The sequence below is a fragment of the Rhamphochromis longiceps genome, linkage group LG7 (assembly GCF_057381845.1).
Source record: "Rhamphochromis longiceps isolate RC_006_pf linkage group LG7, R_longiceps_female_GT1.1, whole genome shotgun sequence".
NCBI lineage: Eukaryota > Metazoa > Chordata > Actinopteri > Cichliformes > Cichlidae > Rhamphochromis > Rhamphochromis longiceps.
The window spans coordinates 26,878,398-26,894,621 of NC_140563.1; the positions used below are offsets into that span (position 1 = coordinate 26,878,398).

A 16,224-nucleotide genomic window follows, 5' to 3' on the forward strand; every position below is an offset into this window, starting at 1 on the left:
ATTGTTTTCCTTTGATTTGTCACCCATCTGAGATGAGTTGTGAGGAAAAGCCAACTAAAAATGTATTTAAATGGTAGGGATTTGGGCAAACAGATTTAAAACAACAAAAAAAAGATTTAAACTGTGGGACTTTGGTCTATTTTACTTCATGAAATATGAGCTGGATGTCACATTTTAGTACTTATAGATTCAGAAAAGAGTGTGTTTTACAGCTGTAGTTATCGTATGCACATCACAAATGCTGAAGGGAGGAAAAAAGGAGAAAAAAATGAAACAACTTGGAAGTTCCTTCAAAGCATCCATAATGATCTTTGGTTTGATTATACAATTTAAGAAGATCACCAGAATGCACTGTCACTGGAATCCTGTTATAGAGTTGATGTCATGCAGGGAATCACTGTATATATCAATGCTACCACTGTATTTAATGTTCTTACTACACTGACTTCTATAGGACAACAGAAATCTACAGGTGTTCCTTTTGCAATCAAGGCATCTCAGTTTTTAAGTGCCTTGATTTTTTTTATATAAGAGATATGCAATAAGACAGAAATGAGATACTTTAAGAATGAAGAGAATGTGAAGTGATGAAATCCCATTGCAGGACACACATGTATGCAATTGTTTTTTATCAAGCTTGGGGAATTGTGAAACATTGTAAACAAATGTTTTATTTCTAGTGTTCTGAGATGTATTTTCAAACATTCTTGTGTCAAGTATATTGAAAAAAACTATTAAAACATTGTAAGATAGCTTCCTGTGCGATTGATCATCTTTAGATGAAGAGCTCTGTGTATCTGAGTGTTAACCCACCCACCACCACCCCACAAACACACACACACAGAGTAGAATTTTAGCCATAGAACACTAAATTTTGGAAGGGGTGTGTGTGTGTGTGTGTGTGTGTAGAGAGAGAGATTTAAAAAAGCAGGACACAGTTACAGCTCAGATGTGGGTGTATATCTTCAGGATAATCATCCAAGTCATTTCATGTAATAAATGGAAAGCTAAAAGCTTTGCATATCTTTATTTTAGTGTCAGACACAAATAAAAAAGTTAATATTTCCCATAATATTAAACAGACTAAAAACATTTCAGTTACATAACTTTTTCTTTGGTTCTAAATGAGCATGTTTTCATTTGTATGTTTTATTGAAAACGTTAACGCCTCGGGTTTATTCTCTTGTGAATGTCGCATTTCCGAGGGTTGTGAAAGCGTCCGTTTTCCTAACGTTGTGATAAATAGGCTTCACTGTATTCCAACGGGGCGCCCCTCCTGGCCAATCAGTGTGTCTGCAGCAGCTTCGACACCACCCCCCAGCGGCCGCACAGGCGCACTGAGCTTCCAACTGCCATTTTGTGGCAGAAGCTACTCTGCTAAAGCAGGAGAAGGATTAAAACAAACTGCGAAGAAGCCCGCATTTTTCCCTAGTCGGCTAAACTTTGTAGCACAGACTCTGTGCTTTCCGCCGAGTTAAGCAGAAGGAGAAACAGACTAAAAGAGGTAAAGTATCACTACTTTTCACATAAGGGGGGAGTTTGCAGGATCTTTAATCGGCCTCTAGGTGTCACGATGGGGCTCTGGGTCCGGGCAGCTCGTCGGAGAGTGTTTGTCTCCCTCTATCGTTATTGAAAACCCTGTCAAAATATGCTTAAAAACACAAGTTACAATAAATATGTATACATCCAGTTGTATTTCGTACGTATTTGTTAGAATATAGTCGAAGACATGTTGTGAATACTCCGTCGATTTGGTTGGAGAGTTTAGGCCAAGGCGTCCATTTTCTCGCTTCTTTGTTTCCCATTTTTGCTACCTTGACGACATCGAACTGGCGGGTTTAAGTTAGTTAACGTTAGCTTGTTTGCATTAATATAAAGTGTAACCCAGACAATCTTACAAGCACGAAATAATTGTTGCGACATTGGCGTCGTTTTGGGTGATCCTGTTCACGTTACTTTGAGCTTTAGCGTGTTGCATAACGTTTAATCAAATCTATATTTGGGGAAAAAGAAGCGAGATAGCTACTAGCGTTGGTTAGCAGTCACCGTTAGCAAAGCTAACAGGATCACGTCGACCTGACAGGCTTGAGGCCCTCTGTACCCAACGCCCTTAATACGTCTGAATGTTTCGAAGCAACGGAGTCTCGAAACGTGACCCTAACCAAGGTTTTACTCAGCACTTTCCTGACGCATCTGAAATACTGGAACCAAACTGATTATTGTGGCCCCTCGTTGCAAAGTACACACACGGAAACGCCAACGCCGAGGCAAGTGCGGGAGAGTGACGAAGCATTCACAGCAGAACGATCTTTGGCGTTCTCGAAGATCAGATGAGCATTTAGCGTTCTCCCAGCCGTCTTCCATTATTGAATGTTGCACCTCTCTCCTTTTTAGCCCATCACGACGTGCTCTGAATTGTCGGGTGTTGTTACACCCGTTGCCAGTTCGTCGCTTATTCTAAGCCCACCTAGAGCCTCATAGCCACAGATATATATTACAGCAGAGAGCTCCCTCTACGACTCGGCTTGGAGAGCTACAAAAATACAGCTATATAAATGCATTGAAAGGGGACGACAACTGACTGCTCCGCTCCGAGTGATTGCTGTTTTGTGGTAAATTTGTTCTGCTGTAAATGGAAGGATGTATGAAGGCCTTTGCCAGAGCCTCTCCAGTTTCCCACATTTAGCAAATAAAGACAAATGTGTCGAATCTCACAAACACATTTCAGGGATTGCCAGTATTCTAAAATCACATTGGGGTTATGGTGTGTGTAAGAGTAGTTACACAGCCACTACTTCATCTCAAGTGTGTATATATATATATATATGTGTATATATAAATAAATGCATACACATCTCTAAATGTGTGGTGTTTTAAGGGTGAAAAGGGTGAATTTTTAGCACAGTATTCAGATCTAAGCACATATCATTTCTTGAGCTACTAATGCAATTTTCTCTGGACTGTGTGGTGTGTAAAATGTCAGCATATTTCAAAGCTGATTGTTAGATCTCACCCTTTGTGTACAGTTAAGGGTTTTGCTCAAGTTAAACAATTAGCAGTGATGGTGTCAGTTTTGTTTTTCTTCATTGTTAATAAAGTCTAGTCTTATAGAAGAATGGGGGAGGGGGGGTTAGTGCAGATTTAATGAGTCTGTTAGTACAAATTCAGCCTACCCTGAAACATACTGATTTATTCAGGCTAGTACTGGTAAATAAAAGATTTCAAGGGGGGGAAACCAGCAAATGGCAGTAATCATATATCGCTGATCCTTTATTCTAAGATATTTTTTAAACCTCTTTATATCAGATTTCACCATGATGTGTAACACTACATAGTTTTTAATGTTGTAGTGTGATCTTGCAGCGGCAGAGAGAAAAATACATGCTGAATGTAGACACTTTTAGTGCGAAACTTCTTTTTTTTTTTTTTTTTTTCCATTCATAGTACTCCTTCAGGTCCACAACCCTTTTCCCTGCGTTATGATGCAGTTTAAGTCACTGCTTGTGAATGTGCACGGAATACATAAGCATATAGTGCTGCTGTGTAATATATCCCTCTCCTGTCCTTCAGGTTGGCAGGGACAGTCAGGTAGCAGGCATTTGATCGAGCACAGCTCAGGGCTTTCAGCAGCAAAAAAAGGAGATCTCTGATACAAGAACCCTGCAGACTGCAGCCTAGTCAGCAAAGTCATGTTTAAGTCATTATCCTTTCTATTCCAGGTAACAGCTGTAGTGTTAAGAAAAAGTTGAGCCTTATAAGTTTCACTTTGTTCCCATTCTGAGAGTACAGCTTGATAGTGGCAGCATGGTGTTTGTTTTACATTTTAATATTATCCAGAATCTTAATATTGTACATATCCGGTTCACTAGTTAATGATATGAAATATTTGAATAATCTGTTTTTCATATTTTCATAAGTTCTGAAAGTAGATGCTATGCATACAGAAATCATGTTTTTATGTGCAATAATCCTCAGTATCAATAGAAATGGGAGAACGTTAAATCAGAAAAATGTCATGTTTTGAGATGGAAGTTTAACATGCTGGTGAACAGATACATGATCAAACTGTAACCGGCTACTGATTAGTTTCTTCTCCTTTGGTTTTTATATGGTCATAGTTTAGTCAACTTCTTGTGTTCAGTTGTAAGACTGTATACTGCTGTCCTAGACAAAATATGGCCCCACACTGCTAGAAAATGTTTGTTTCCACAACACAATATTTCAGTTCCTACCCAGCATGGACGGGAGGCCAACAGATGGTGTAGGGGTTGTGGATGTCCCCACCAAAGAGTTTCCGTCCATCCAAGCTGTTCACAGCCAGGATGCCATGGTGGCGGATCTCCTTCAGCAAGCAGCTGAGGCTGGGGGTGTGGTGGAGGGACAAGCTGGAGTTGTCGTAGAACAAGGTTCTTACTCATTTCATATGTAATTTTACCGTTTAGCTGTTAAAAATTTTTAAAAAAGTATTCATTTGTAATGTAAACGGGGACATTTTGACATTAAAACAGTCAAAGGTTTTATCCAACAGGTCTGTTTTATCCAACAGGTCACGGGGAAGGAATGGCAGCAGCCACTCAATCCCAGCAACAGCTAATGGAAGGAGTTGGTGTGGAAGGTGGCACAGGTGTTGAAATGATGGTTATGGACTCATTGGATCCCACCCTGTTGCAGATGAAAACTGAGGTGAGTTACAGTTACATTATTTTACGTTATTTTTCAGGATTTAATAGTTATTTAAACTTAGAAGAAAAATGAAAATATTATGTTTTGATGTCACTTTAGTTTTAGATATGACATTTATTGAATTTAGAGTACCAAGCATGCCTTCCAGAATATGCATCTTTACCACAGTGCTCATTATTATACATAATTGTAGGTAATAGATGCTGCAGTGGGAGGATCATCAGCTGCGGTGGGTGTGGTCGGAGGTGTACCAGGTGGTGCTCACCAAGCTACTGTGACAACTGTGGATCAAACGCAGATAATCACCCTACAGGTACTTTTTTTCCATTTCATATTTGTTTTTTGTTTTTCTTGTTTGTTTTTGTTTGTTTTTTTTGGGGGGGGTTTTTTTTTACTTTTATCCATTTGTGGTGTCAACAAAGCCAGTAGACTTTTAATATAGTTTTAATGAAGTTTATGTTTTCTATTAGTTAATGTTGTCTATTAGTTTCAGTAGAGTGCTGGTTACACAGTTGAGCAGGCGACACATATTCCTAAAACTAATGCAGGCCTGTCTATCCCAAGGCCATTTACTCTTAGCACTTCTCTCAACATTCCCGCCTCTCTCCACTGTTCTATCAAATAAGGCAAACCCACCCCCCCAGATTGGTGTGTGTGTGTGTGTGTGTGTGTGTGTGTGTGTGTGTGTGTGTGTGTGTGTGTGTGTGTGTGTGTGTGTGTGTGTGTGTGTGTGTGTGTGTGTGTGTGTGTGTGTGTGTGTGTGTGTGTGTAAGTAAAATCTCACTACTCTGTTGAATCAGAAGGCATGATTTCTGTTGTCCTGTCCTCAGGTGGTGAACATGGAGGAGCAAGCCGCGTTGGGCTTGGGGGAGCTACAGCTGGTTCAGGTGCCTGTTTCAGCCACTACTGTAGAGGCGCTTCAACAGGGCAATTTTGTAGACACTACTGCAATGCCTAAAGATGGAGACCCAGTTATCTGTCACACCCTTCCACTGCCTGAAGGCTTTCAGGTACACAGATGTACAGCTGTAAACTCATGCATGACATTTGAAAATTATATATGTACTATAGTCAAAGGTTTAATTTTTTTAGTCGTTTAATGTTAAAAATGATTAGTGTATATTCTTTAGGTCAGGCTCAGAAGCCTTTGTGTAAGAGCTGCTGCAAAGCTTTGGTCTAAATTGAATGTCACATTAATGTAAAGGCCACAGCAGGTCAAACACACCTTGTAAGAACACTTATTTATCACTTGATGTGTCATTTATACAAGCAAGCATTGGGCGAAATTATTCTTATTATTAATTTTTTTTTTTAATGTGTTTTTTCACACTAGCCAACCATTGTGACCTTTCTTCACATTCCAAAAATTCAGTTTGTATCTATTTGGTTAGATCATCCGTGCCCATAGGTGATCATTAGCTAGGCTGCAGTTTATAAGTTGCTGAGAACAGTCTGCCAGCAACTAGACAAGAAGCTTATCTTACCAACTCGGGAAAACATGGTGCAGAGTCAGCAGAATTACAGCAGTCTCAGATAACCTAAAAATATTGTATCTAATAGTAGTGTTGCAAGAAATGATACTAATCAATATTGAAAATTACTATTGAATCAGATACTTTTTTACCACAGTATCAGTACCAACATTGTTGTTGCTTACTTGACCCAAAAATAATTGTTTTAATCTTTTATTGTGACAACCTTAACTATGTGAGATATTTTAAAAGCAACTAACACAAGAGAAAAGTTGAATTTAAAAGGGCAAGGTTAATATTCTCTGATTTTTAGGCACATTAGTATATGTGAGGGGGCAAACTCCTCAAGATGGGTGGTGACCATTGTGGGCATTTAGAAGTCAGCCATCTTGGATACAACTTTTGTTTTTTCAATAGGAAGAGGGCCATGTGACACATCAAACTTATTGGTAATGTCACAAGAAAAACAATGGTGTGCTTGGTTTCAACGTAACTTTATTCTTTCAAGAGTTATTTACAAGTTTCTGACCACTTATTAAATGTATTCAGTGTTCTGCCCATTGTGTTGGATTGTCAATGCAACCCTATTCTCCCACTCTTCACACACTGATAGCAACACCGCAGGAGAAATGCCAGTACAGGCATCCAGTATCCGTAGTTTCAGGTGCTGCACATCTCGTATCTTCACACCATAGACAATTGCCTTCAGATGACCCCAAAGATAAAAGTCTAAGGGGGTCAGATCGGGAGACGTTGGGGCCCAGTCAACTGGCCCACGACGACCAATCCACTTTCCAGGAAACTGTTCATCTAGGAATGCTCGGACTTGGCACCCATAATGTGGTGGTGCACCATCTTGCTGGGAAAACTCAGGGAGCGTGCCAGCTTCAGTGCATAAAGAGGGAAACACATCATCATGTAGCAATTTCAAATATCCAGTGGCCTTGAGGTTTCCATTGATGAAGAATGGACCCACTATCGTTGTACCCCATATACCACACCAAACCATCACTTTTGTTGTTCCAACAGTCTTGGAGGGATCCATCCAATGTGGGTTAGTGTCAGACCAATAGCGGTGGTTTTGTTTGTTAACTTCATCATTCACATAAAAGTTTGCCTCATCGCTGAACAAAATCTTCTGCGTGAACTGAGGGTCCTGTTCCAATTTTTGTTTTGCCCATTCTGCAGATTCTGTGCACCGATCTGGGTCATCCTCGTTGGGATGCTGCATTAGCTGGAGTTTGTAAGGGTGCCATTTGTGAGTAGCTAATATCCACTGAAGGGATGTTGGACTAATGCCACTCTCCAGTGACATGCGGCGAGTGCTACGCTGTGGGCTCTTGCTGAATGAAGCTAGGACAGCCACTGATGTTTCTTCATTAGTGACAGTTTTCTTGCGTCCACATTTTGGCAAATCCAACACTGAACCAGTTTCACAAAACTTAGCAAGCAGTTTGCTAACTGTAGCATGGGAGATGGGTGGTCTCGTAGGGTGTCTTGCATTGAAATCTGCTGCAATGACCCGGTTACTGCGTTCACCAGATATCAACACAATTTCAATCCAATCCTCACGTGTTAACCTCTTCGACATGTCAATGGTTGTGAACAAAGAGAAACCTGTAAATAACTCATGAAAGAATAAAGTTACGTTGAAACCAAGCACACCATTGTTTTTCTTGTGACATTACCAATAAGTTTGATGTGTCACATGGCCCTCTTCCTATTGAAAAAAACAAAAGTTGTATCCAAGATGGCCACCATGGTCACCACCCATCATGAGGAGTTTGCCCCCTCACATATACTAATGTGCCACAAACAGGACTTTAATATCACCAACCATTCCCATGTTATTATGGTGTATCCATATAAATGGCCCGCCCTGTAGAAAGTTCTAACATATAAAGAACTGAAGTGATCAGTGTCTTTAAAAACAATCAAGTGTCCTCTTCGGGTCTGGGTGTCATTAAACTTCCAGTTTGGGTGATATGACAGTAGGAGCATAAAGTTTGAGCTCCTGATCCTTTAGGGAAAAAATACGTCATATATGTAAACCTACTTTAACTAGTTGACCACTGAACTCAAGAGATGGTATCACTATGCTGAAAGGAAGGCATACAAGAGTGTCCCACTTCAAGATAAAGGCCCTATTTGTGTGGGAAGAAGACCCTGATGAGAGCCACTTGGGGATGGAGGAACAGGATACTAGCAACTCAACTAATGTTCAAACCATCCTCAAAGAGTTAAGAGACTTCTGCCATGAAAACAGTACTGAACTCTGTGAAATTAAAGGTAAAATTGTAAAAATGAGCAAGGGAATGGACCACACTGAAAAAAGAATTACAGAAGCAGAAGAAAGAATATTGATACCCATGCTAGCTGGCTGGAAGCCAGGTTAATGACCAAGAAGGAAGGTCGAGTTGTGAAAGAATTCACAGAATAGAAGAAAACTTGCCCAATGTAGCTGCTTTTGTAGAAAATGCATTGAGGGAGAAGTTGGCTATTTCACATGCTATGGAGCTGGGAATGGAGAGCGCTCACCACTCTGTCGCTCTGAAGCTGCCATGTGCTGCCCCTCAGTGATCCATAGTGGCCAAGTTTGGCAGCTTCAAGGTAAAGGAAGAAGTTTCAAAATTGTCTGGCAGAAAAAAGGGGTTTGTTTTTCAAGACAGGAAGGTTTTCTTGGAACATGATCATGCACCAGAAGTGCTTAGAGAAAAGAAAGAGAAGTCTTTCAAGAGCTCGACAGGTGGTTTTGCTGTTTTATTTGGCAGGGCAAAGGACCCAAGATTAAACTTAAGACCCTGCAAGTGGCTAAAGACAAAGAACGTCTTTTCCTGCCAAATACTAGAGATTAGTTTAGGGCAGTACAGATCACAACCTTGACGAACATGTGTAACTCAGTCTGCACAGCACAGTGGAAGGAGATGGAAATATAAAGTCATATTCCATTACAGAACCTGCTCCACCTTAATGAATCCAACCCCTGGATATAAACATCTCTTAGGACTTAGTTCAGTGTGGTGAGAGAGAAGCAACCCAAGGAACTCTATAGACCGATACACTAGATAATATACGACCCTGAATTCAGCCCAAATAAAACTGATAGTTGATTTAAGAATGATATAGATATAGGTTATAGGATAAAAGACATAGGTTTGGTTAAATAAAACATTTACTTAGTGGGACCACTTTTAAAATGCTTTGAAGATTTGAAAGAACAAGGATTGACAAATCAAGACTTCTATAGATTTTCACAAAAATCGACATTATATGGGAAATGCGTTTAAAAAGAAAGATGTTGAAGCAGATGTGTCAGTTGTTTTTAAAGGTTCTCTTAATGGCATATAAATCAATTCAAGGAATTCGATACATTTCTAAAATATACCAAGGATTACACAAATTGAAAGTGTAAAATCATAAGAGCTATAATGGAAAATGTGAAAAGGAGGGAAATTTTAAAATTGAACTGGAAACTTAGGAAGACATATCAGTACCAGTGGACTTCCTCTCTGTCCTTGAGAGAGTAACTTTCTCCACAGAGAATTAACTTGCTGAAGATCCTGTGGTGAAACAAAATGCAAACCACTTACATATTTTCTTGGCTTTCCCACTGATCCTCCGGTACTGGACATACATTAGCAAGAAATTAGGAAAAAACATTTAACGTAGCAATTCTGTTATCATTTGAAACCTTATACTTTGGTTCCAATCTTCAAATTCTGGAGGGTGATGTAAAGAGGTAGTTGTTGAACGTTCTGCTGGTAAGCCAGTAAGAAAGCACTCACTAAAAAGTGGTTAACTATAGTTTCCCCTTTTAACTAAGATGCTGCTCACCTTTCTCTACTGGTTCATTAGTACTTAAGTTTTGGTGGGGTTTTTTTGCTTTCATTCTCTGTTTTGTGACTCTTGGTAATAATTTTGCACCAAAAGTGCATTTAACTCAATTGTAGTGCCTGTATGTTCTGAATAAAAACTTGAATAACACCCCCTGACTGAGCAGTTTGTGCCTTTTCATGTTTAGGTAGTTAAGGTTGGTGCTAATGGTGAGGTGGAGACTGTGGAACAGGAGGAGGAAGGAGCAGAAACGCAACCTGACGAGGAGGAAGATGAAGAGGTGGGTAACCAGCTTCTGGAAGAGGGGGAAGAGGAGCCTGTTCAGCCTCCAAATGACGACCCAACGTGGGCTAAGGACCCAGACTATCAGCCACCATCTGGAGTTGTTAAGAAGATCAAAAAGGTAAGAAAGGTGGTGGGATTGTTATTTTTGTAAATGCAGATTTAAGAGACTTTGCTGTACTGAAACTGAACTTGCTGTTTGTCCAGGGTAAAAAGAGTCGTCTGCGTTATGCTGAGGGAGACAAGGATATGGATGTCAGTGTCTATGACTTTGAGGAAGAACAGCAGGAGGGCCTTCTGTCTGAGGTCAATGCTGAGAAAGTGGTCGGCAACATGAAACCACCTAAACCTACCAAGATAAAGAAGAAGGGTAAGTAAAGGGCTTTTTCCATTAGCACCTACTCAGATTGATTTGACACCACTTGAGGCGGTACAACTCTGCTTCAGTTGTACATTAGTGTGTCATAGCTCCTAAATTGTGGAATGAATTACTTCCCCATGTTATGCCTTAAATCTCAAATTTATTCTGTGGTTTGTATGATTTGTATGTGTGGTGTATCTCTTAATTTATTGTTTAAACCTTTGTTTCATGTGCTTTATAAATACATTTAAATGGGTTTGGAGAATAGCACTGCACCAACCCAGCATAGCTGCATACTTATAACCACAGAAAGTTGAAATACACAGCATAGGAGGATCAGCTGGCTGTTTAGGCTACTGCAGCCATACACACCACTATGTTAGTGTGTGAATGAGATAAGATAAAATGACAACAGAAACCATTAATGAAAACTCGAGTGGCAATGTTACCAAACATAACAAGCCAGCAGATACAGCCTAAGGCTTAAAAAAAAACCCATTAATATCTAGGTTCCTGTACCTTACAGTAATATACAGGATCATGTGACAGAAAACAATTATTAAATCAAAACTAGCTTTACTTAGCAAACCTACCCTACAGCCATGTGTTTTTTTTTTTTATTTGTTTGTTTGTTTTGTGCTGCAGTGATTTATATAAGTTCTTTAAAAATGATTCCCAAAATCTATATATGTACATGGGTTCATAATCCTGGTACTCTAGGGAATTGATATAGTAAGTTGGTTGCAAGGATCCATCTTTGTTATGCCAAACAAACTTAAACCTAGTCCAGATTATGCACATTGACTTAATGAGTCTTGTTTATTTGTCTTCTCTGATATAAATCAGCTCTGAATGATCAAAACAAAAGTGATCACACAACAAGAATATGAATAGAGATGTACAATCAGTCCTAACTTAATGGTTCAGCAGCTGTATTTAACTGTTGAAACTTAATATTGTAAGTTAACACTGTTTTAGTTAAAGACGCGTGTCCCGTAGATGCAGCTAGCCCCAAATGCATTGCATTGTTTTGCTATACAAACACTGTTACTGAATATGAAATCTTTCGATGTCTTTGTTGTTTGTTAGGAGTGAAGAAGACATTTCAGTGTGAGCTGTGTAGCTACACATGCCCTCGACGCTCCAACTTGGACAGGCACATGAAGAGCCACACAGATGAGAGACCTCACAAATGTCATTTGTGTGGAAGAGCTTTTAGGACAGTCACTTTGCTAAGAAACCATCTCAACACTCACACCGGTAAACATGAATCTGTGGTGTCATTAAAATGTACAACGTTGTACTGTGCTGATAGTTCAATATTTTTTTTTCACACAAGTATGCAAGGATTGCTTACATTTTATTTATGCAGGAACTCGTCCACACAAGTGTACAGACTGTGATATGGCTTTCGTGACTAGTGGAGAGCTGGTTCGCCATCGTCGCTACAAGCACACACACGAGAAACCCTTCAAATGCTCCATGTGTGACTATGCCAGTGTGGAGGCAAGTTTATCTATTGTCTGCTTTGTGTTCTTGGTGTTTAAGTGTTTACCAAAATGTAACTTTGTGTGTGACTGTTGTGTAGGTGAGCAAATTAAAGCGTCACATTCGTTCCCACACCGGCGAGCGTCCATTCCAGTGCAGTCTTTGCAGTTACGCTAGCAGAGACACTTACAAGCTGAAGAGACACATGAGGACACACTCAGGTAAAGCCGACACCTTAACTGCTCCTCTCCTGTGTGTTTAAAGAACTGAAGGGCAATGAAGTGTTTTCTTTGGTGCACAGCTTTATTGATTGTTTTCATGCGAAAGAATAATAAATTGCTTCCCAGACTAAATTACTCAAGTTAGAAATGGTACGGACTGCTAGTACCCAGTTACTCCAATATTGGCATATGGGCCTCTTTGAGAAATGAGAAAGAAATGAAAAACATGAAACTGTAAAACATTGTATGTGCTCAATCATCATTCTTAGGAGAGAAACCCTATGAGTGCTACATCTGCCATGCCCGATTCACCCAGAGTGGAACCATGAAGATGCACATTCTGCAGAAGCACACTGAAAATGTGGCCAAATTCCACTGTCCACACTGTGACACTGTCATTGCACGCAAAAGTGACTTGGGTAAAACACACTGTGTAAACACACAAATACACATGGTACTTTACTTTAACTTGCTGTTTCTGCCACCTAATTTACTCTCCTGTCATCTGTGTGCTATCTTAGGTGTCCATCTTCGTAAGCAACACTCATTCATTGAGACCGGAAAGAAATGTCGTTACTGTGACGCAGTTTTCCATGAGCGCTACGCTCTGATCCAGCACCAGAAGTCACATAAGAATGAGAAGAGGTTCAAATGTGACATGTGTGACTACTGCTGTCGCCAGGTCTGTAATACAACTGATATTGTGTGACAACCAGGTTTTTCATATTTGTAGTAATATTATTGTTTCAGTTTAGTCTCAAGTGTGAATCATCTACTCGTGTTTAAAAGTCTGAGAGTGAGTCTGGAAGCTGAAGGCTCTGCAGTTTGATAGTAGCAAACTGTACTGGGACAGTATGGTGTTATGATGGATAACCACTAAAACTGTTTTTGAGGCGTTACCCCAACAGGTCAGCATGTATGGACACCGAGAATGAGATGATGTAGGATTTCGTTTTCAGGAATTTCATTATAGGATTTTTTTCCCCCTCAATTCATACCATAGGTGCATGTACAAGGAGGCTGAGGGATCTAGCACCAGCAGCCACCAGTATTCTTGACTTCTCCAGTCATGGTGGACAAAGCTAAGAGTCTTAGCACAATGACAATACTAATTTAATACATCAATTAGGATATGAATTACCTTGATCACTGTATCGCTATTAACTTGACCATTATCGATTCCTGACGTCATCAGCACAACACTACACAGTGTAAATGAGACCATATGACCATACATTCAGCAGTCTGTCAACTATCTAACTGCTGGCCGTTATTGCATGCATGATATATGAAATAATATTTGCTGCTAACAGTGAAAACTGTGTTTTCATGTTGCTGTGTCCAGGAGCGCCACATGGTCATGCATCGCCGAACCCACACCGGAGAGAAACCATATGCCTGCAGCCAGTGTGAAAAGACCTTCAGACAGAAGCAGCTCCTGGACATGCACTTCAAACGCTACCATGACCCCAACTTTATCCCTGCCACCTTTGTTTGTCCCAAGTGTAACAAGACCTTCACCCGAAGGGTAAGATTACATGTGTTTTTAGCTGTCACACATGAAGTGAAAGCTAAGGGTCAACTCCTAGGCCAGCTAGTTACCTGCAAGTCACAACACAGACTGTTTACGGGTGTGTTTCTTTTAGAACACCATGGCTCGCCACGCGGAGAACTGCAGCGGTGAGGTGGAGGATGCTGAGAATGGAGCTACAATCCCAAAGAAAGGAAGAAGAGGAAGAAAGAGGAAGATGAGGAGCAGGAGGGATGATGATGATGACAGTGGTGAGACGTGGATGCCGTTTTGGGGTTTATACAGGGCTGTGTTTTTCTGTAACTGTGTTCAACTAGATTGTTTTGTGTGTGTTCATTCAGATGAGGATCATGCTGAGCAGGATGATGATGAGGAAGAGGGTGAGGGTGAGGAAGAGTCATCACTTCTACAGGAAGAGGAGGACCCAGAAAGCATGGAGCTGGACCAGGCTCCAGCCGCCATTCCTGTACCAGCCCCCGATGAGCCACCAGTCAAGAGGAAACGAGGCCGCCCCCCCAAAAATGCCCCCAAGCCTCCAACACCCAGCAAGTCCGTTAGAGTTGCTACCAAAACAACTGCTTCTGGTGAGCATTAAAATACAAATTTAAAAAAGAAGTAATCTAAGAAGAGTAACCTCTATGAATAGTAAAGTGTCCTGCTCCAGCATTAACGGGCTTTCTTTTTTTAACTGTAGTGTCTGTGACAAATTAGAAATGAATGTATGCCATATATGTTAGTGATTAATAACCGTAGAAGACGAGTACTCTAGTAAACGAACCTGTCGTTTTTGATAGTGCTATGGATAGTAAGAAATATGTCTGTTGTGCTTTTTAGCTGCTGCCATCATTCAAGTGGAGGATGAGAGCACTGGGGCAGTGGAGAACATCATAGTGAAGAAGGAGGAAGGTGATGCCTCTGCAGCGACTCCTCTGGAGCAGGGAGTGGCCCTCACTGTGGAGGGGGTGGGGCTTGATGAAGGGGTAGAGACTGTTGAGCTTCCTGTGAACGAAGAAACAGCGGCAGCTTCAGCCAACGGAGATTTGACACCAGAGATGATCCTTAGCATGATGGACCGGTGAACGTAACACAGAAACGCACATGTAGCCGGACTATGACTAAAATTACTGCATACTTCCCCATGGCCTTCATTTCGTGCTTCATACAATGGCAGCCGTTCTGCTAAAATGGCTTCCGAATGCGACAGCAGGAGCAGTCGTGCACTAAGAGTAGAAGCTGCATGTATGTGTTTAAACACAATGTCTTCACATCCCCGTGTGTCAGCCTGTATGCCCATGTTTCAGGACTCTGTCACACATCCTTCCGTGACCCTTACTGTACACAGATAATGTCAAAGCTAAAACTGCTCTCTGCTGTTAAATGCTTTTTTCCAGTTTGAATGTCTTTTCAATGGCTCTAAGTGGATTTAGCTAATTATTCATACCCAAAGCCACATCCTGTGCCAGTCTCTACCCACACACCCTCTCCATGTCTTTAATATGAGAACATTATTTGATGGAACTTTACATTCAAGTATTTTTTTTGTTTTTTTTTAGAAGAAGAACTGTGAGATGTCCTTCTTGCAGTTCTTTACAACTATGCTGATTTTGCAAATTCCAAGTGTGTGTGTGTGTGTGTGTGTGTGTGTGTGTGTGTGTGTGTGTGTGTGTGTGTGTGTGTGTGTGTGTGTGTGTGTGTGTGTGTGTGTGTGTGTGTGTGTGTGTGTGTGTGTGTGTGTGTGTGTGAGAGAGAGAGAGAATGTAGCTTTTCCTAACAATGACATTATTGGTACTTTCAGATGCCATTTTTGCTTAGTTTTGTGATTTTAATTTTTTTTTTTTCCTAAAGCCACATGGTCACCATAGTGGTGTTATTAGTCAGCTGTTTGTACACTGAGTTAGCAGAATGAGTCTTCCTGTGAGTAGGCATGGGGTAAGTGTTGACATCAATAGAAGTGAGTGATGATAGTTTTTCAGCCTTCTTGTTAAACCTTGTTGTGAACTGAAACTAGCCCCCAGTCAACTTATGTAAACTAAAACGATGAGACGGCTCATAAATGAGTTTGGCCATATCACACACGCAGCCGAAACTTCAACTGTTTCACACATGGGAGATATTTGTCATTCATATGTCACTCAATGTTTCTCCTCCTGTCCACATTTTTGAAGGAAAGGGTCGTACACGTCTCATGAAACCCCGCTGGTTGGAGAAAATGTGGATAATCCTACTTATACAATATCGTATTATAGCAGTGGTTTTTGAACACCCCAAGCACTTCAGCTAATCCCAGTTCTTACTGTAACAGTCATTATGCATTTTGTAAATCAGTCGCTCAAACACGTTCTTCATCTACAA

The 16,224-nt window shown here is 40.6% G+C and overlaps 1 protein-coding gene across 3 annotated transcripts; it reads left to right on the top strand.

Moving 5' to 3' along the window:
- The first annotated feature begins 1,328 nt into the window (after positions 1-1,328).
- ctcf (CCCTC-binding factor (zinc finger protein)) lies at positions 1,329-15,885 on the top strand. Of its 3 annotated transcripts, none has more exons than XM_085413116.1 (16): positions 1,329-1,504; positions 4,226-4,406; positions 4,529-4,683; positions 4,877-4,996; positions 5,514-5,693; positions 10,177-10,392; positions 10,479-10,641; positions 11,722-11,892; positions 12,005-12,138; positions 12,221-12,341; positions 12,611-12,760; positions 12,863-13,023; positions 13,687-13,869; positions 13,988-14,123; positions 14,214-14,456; positions 14,707-15,885. In XM_085413116.1, exons 2-16 carry the CDS (start codon positions 4,238-4,240, stop codon positions 14,949-14,951), a joined length of 2,547 nt encoding a protein of 848 aa, XP_085269242.1. In that variant the 5' UTR covers positions 1,329-1,504; positions 4,226-4,237; the 3' UTR covers positions 14,952-15,885. The 3 variants fall into 3 exon arrangements, with proteins under 3 accessions (XP_085269242.1, XP_085269244.1, XP_085269243.1); XM_085413117.1 differs by having other exon boundaries at positions 1,331-1,504; positions 4,547-4,683; XM_085413118.1 differs by lacking the exon at positions 4,226-4,406 and having other exon boundaries at positions 1,330-1,504; positions 4,547-4,683.
- Positions 15,886-16,224: the final 339 nt, after the last annotated feature.

What these genes read in the sequence shown, in the direction of transcription:
- ctcf (XM_085413116.1), top strand. Translation starts at nt 4,238, where the DNA reads ATGGACGGGAGGCCAACAGATGGTGTAGGGGTTGTGGATGTCCCCACC. An exon ending in TGGAGTTGTCGTAGAACAAG is followed by an intron (nt 4,407 to 4,528) that starts GTTCTTACTCAT and finishes TTTATCCAACAG; the next exon opens with GTCTGTTTTATCCAACAGGT. An exon ending in GTGACTATGCCAGTGTGGAG is followed by an intron (nt 12,139 to 12,220) that starts GCAAGTTTATCT and finishes ACTGTTGTGTAG; the next exon opens with GTGAGCAAATTAAAGCGTCA.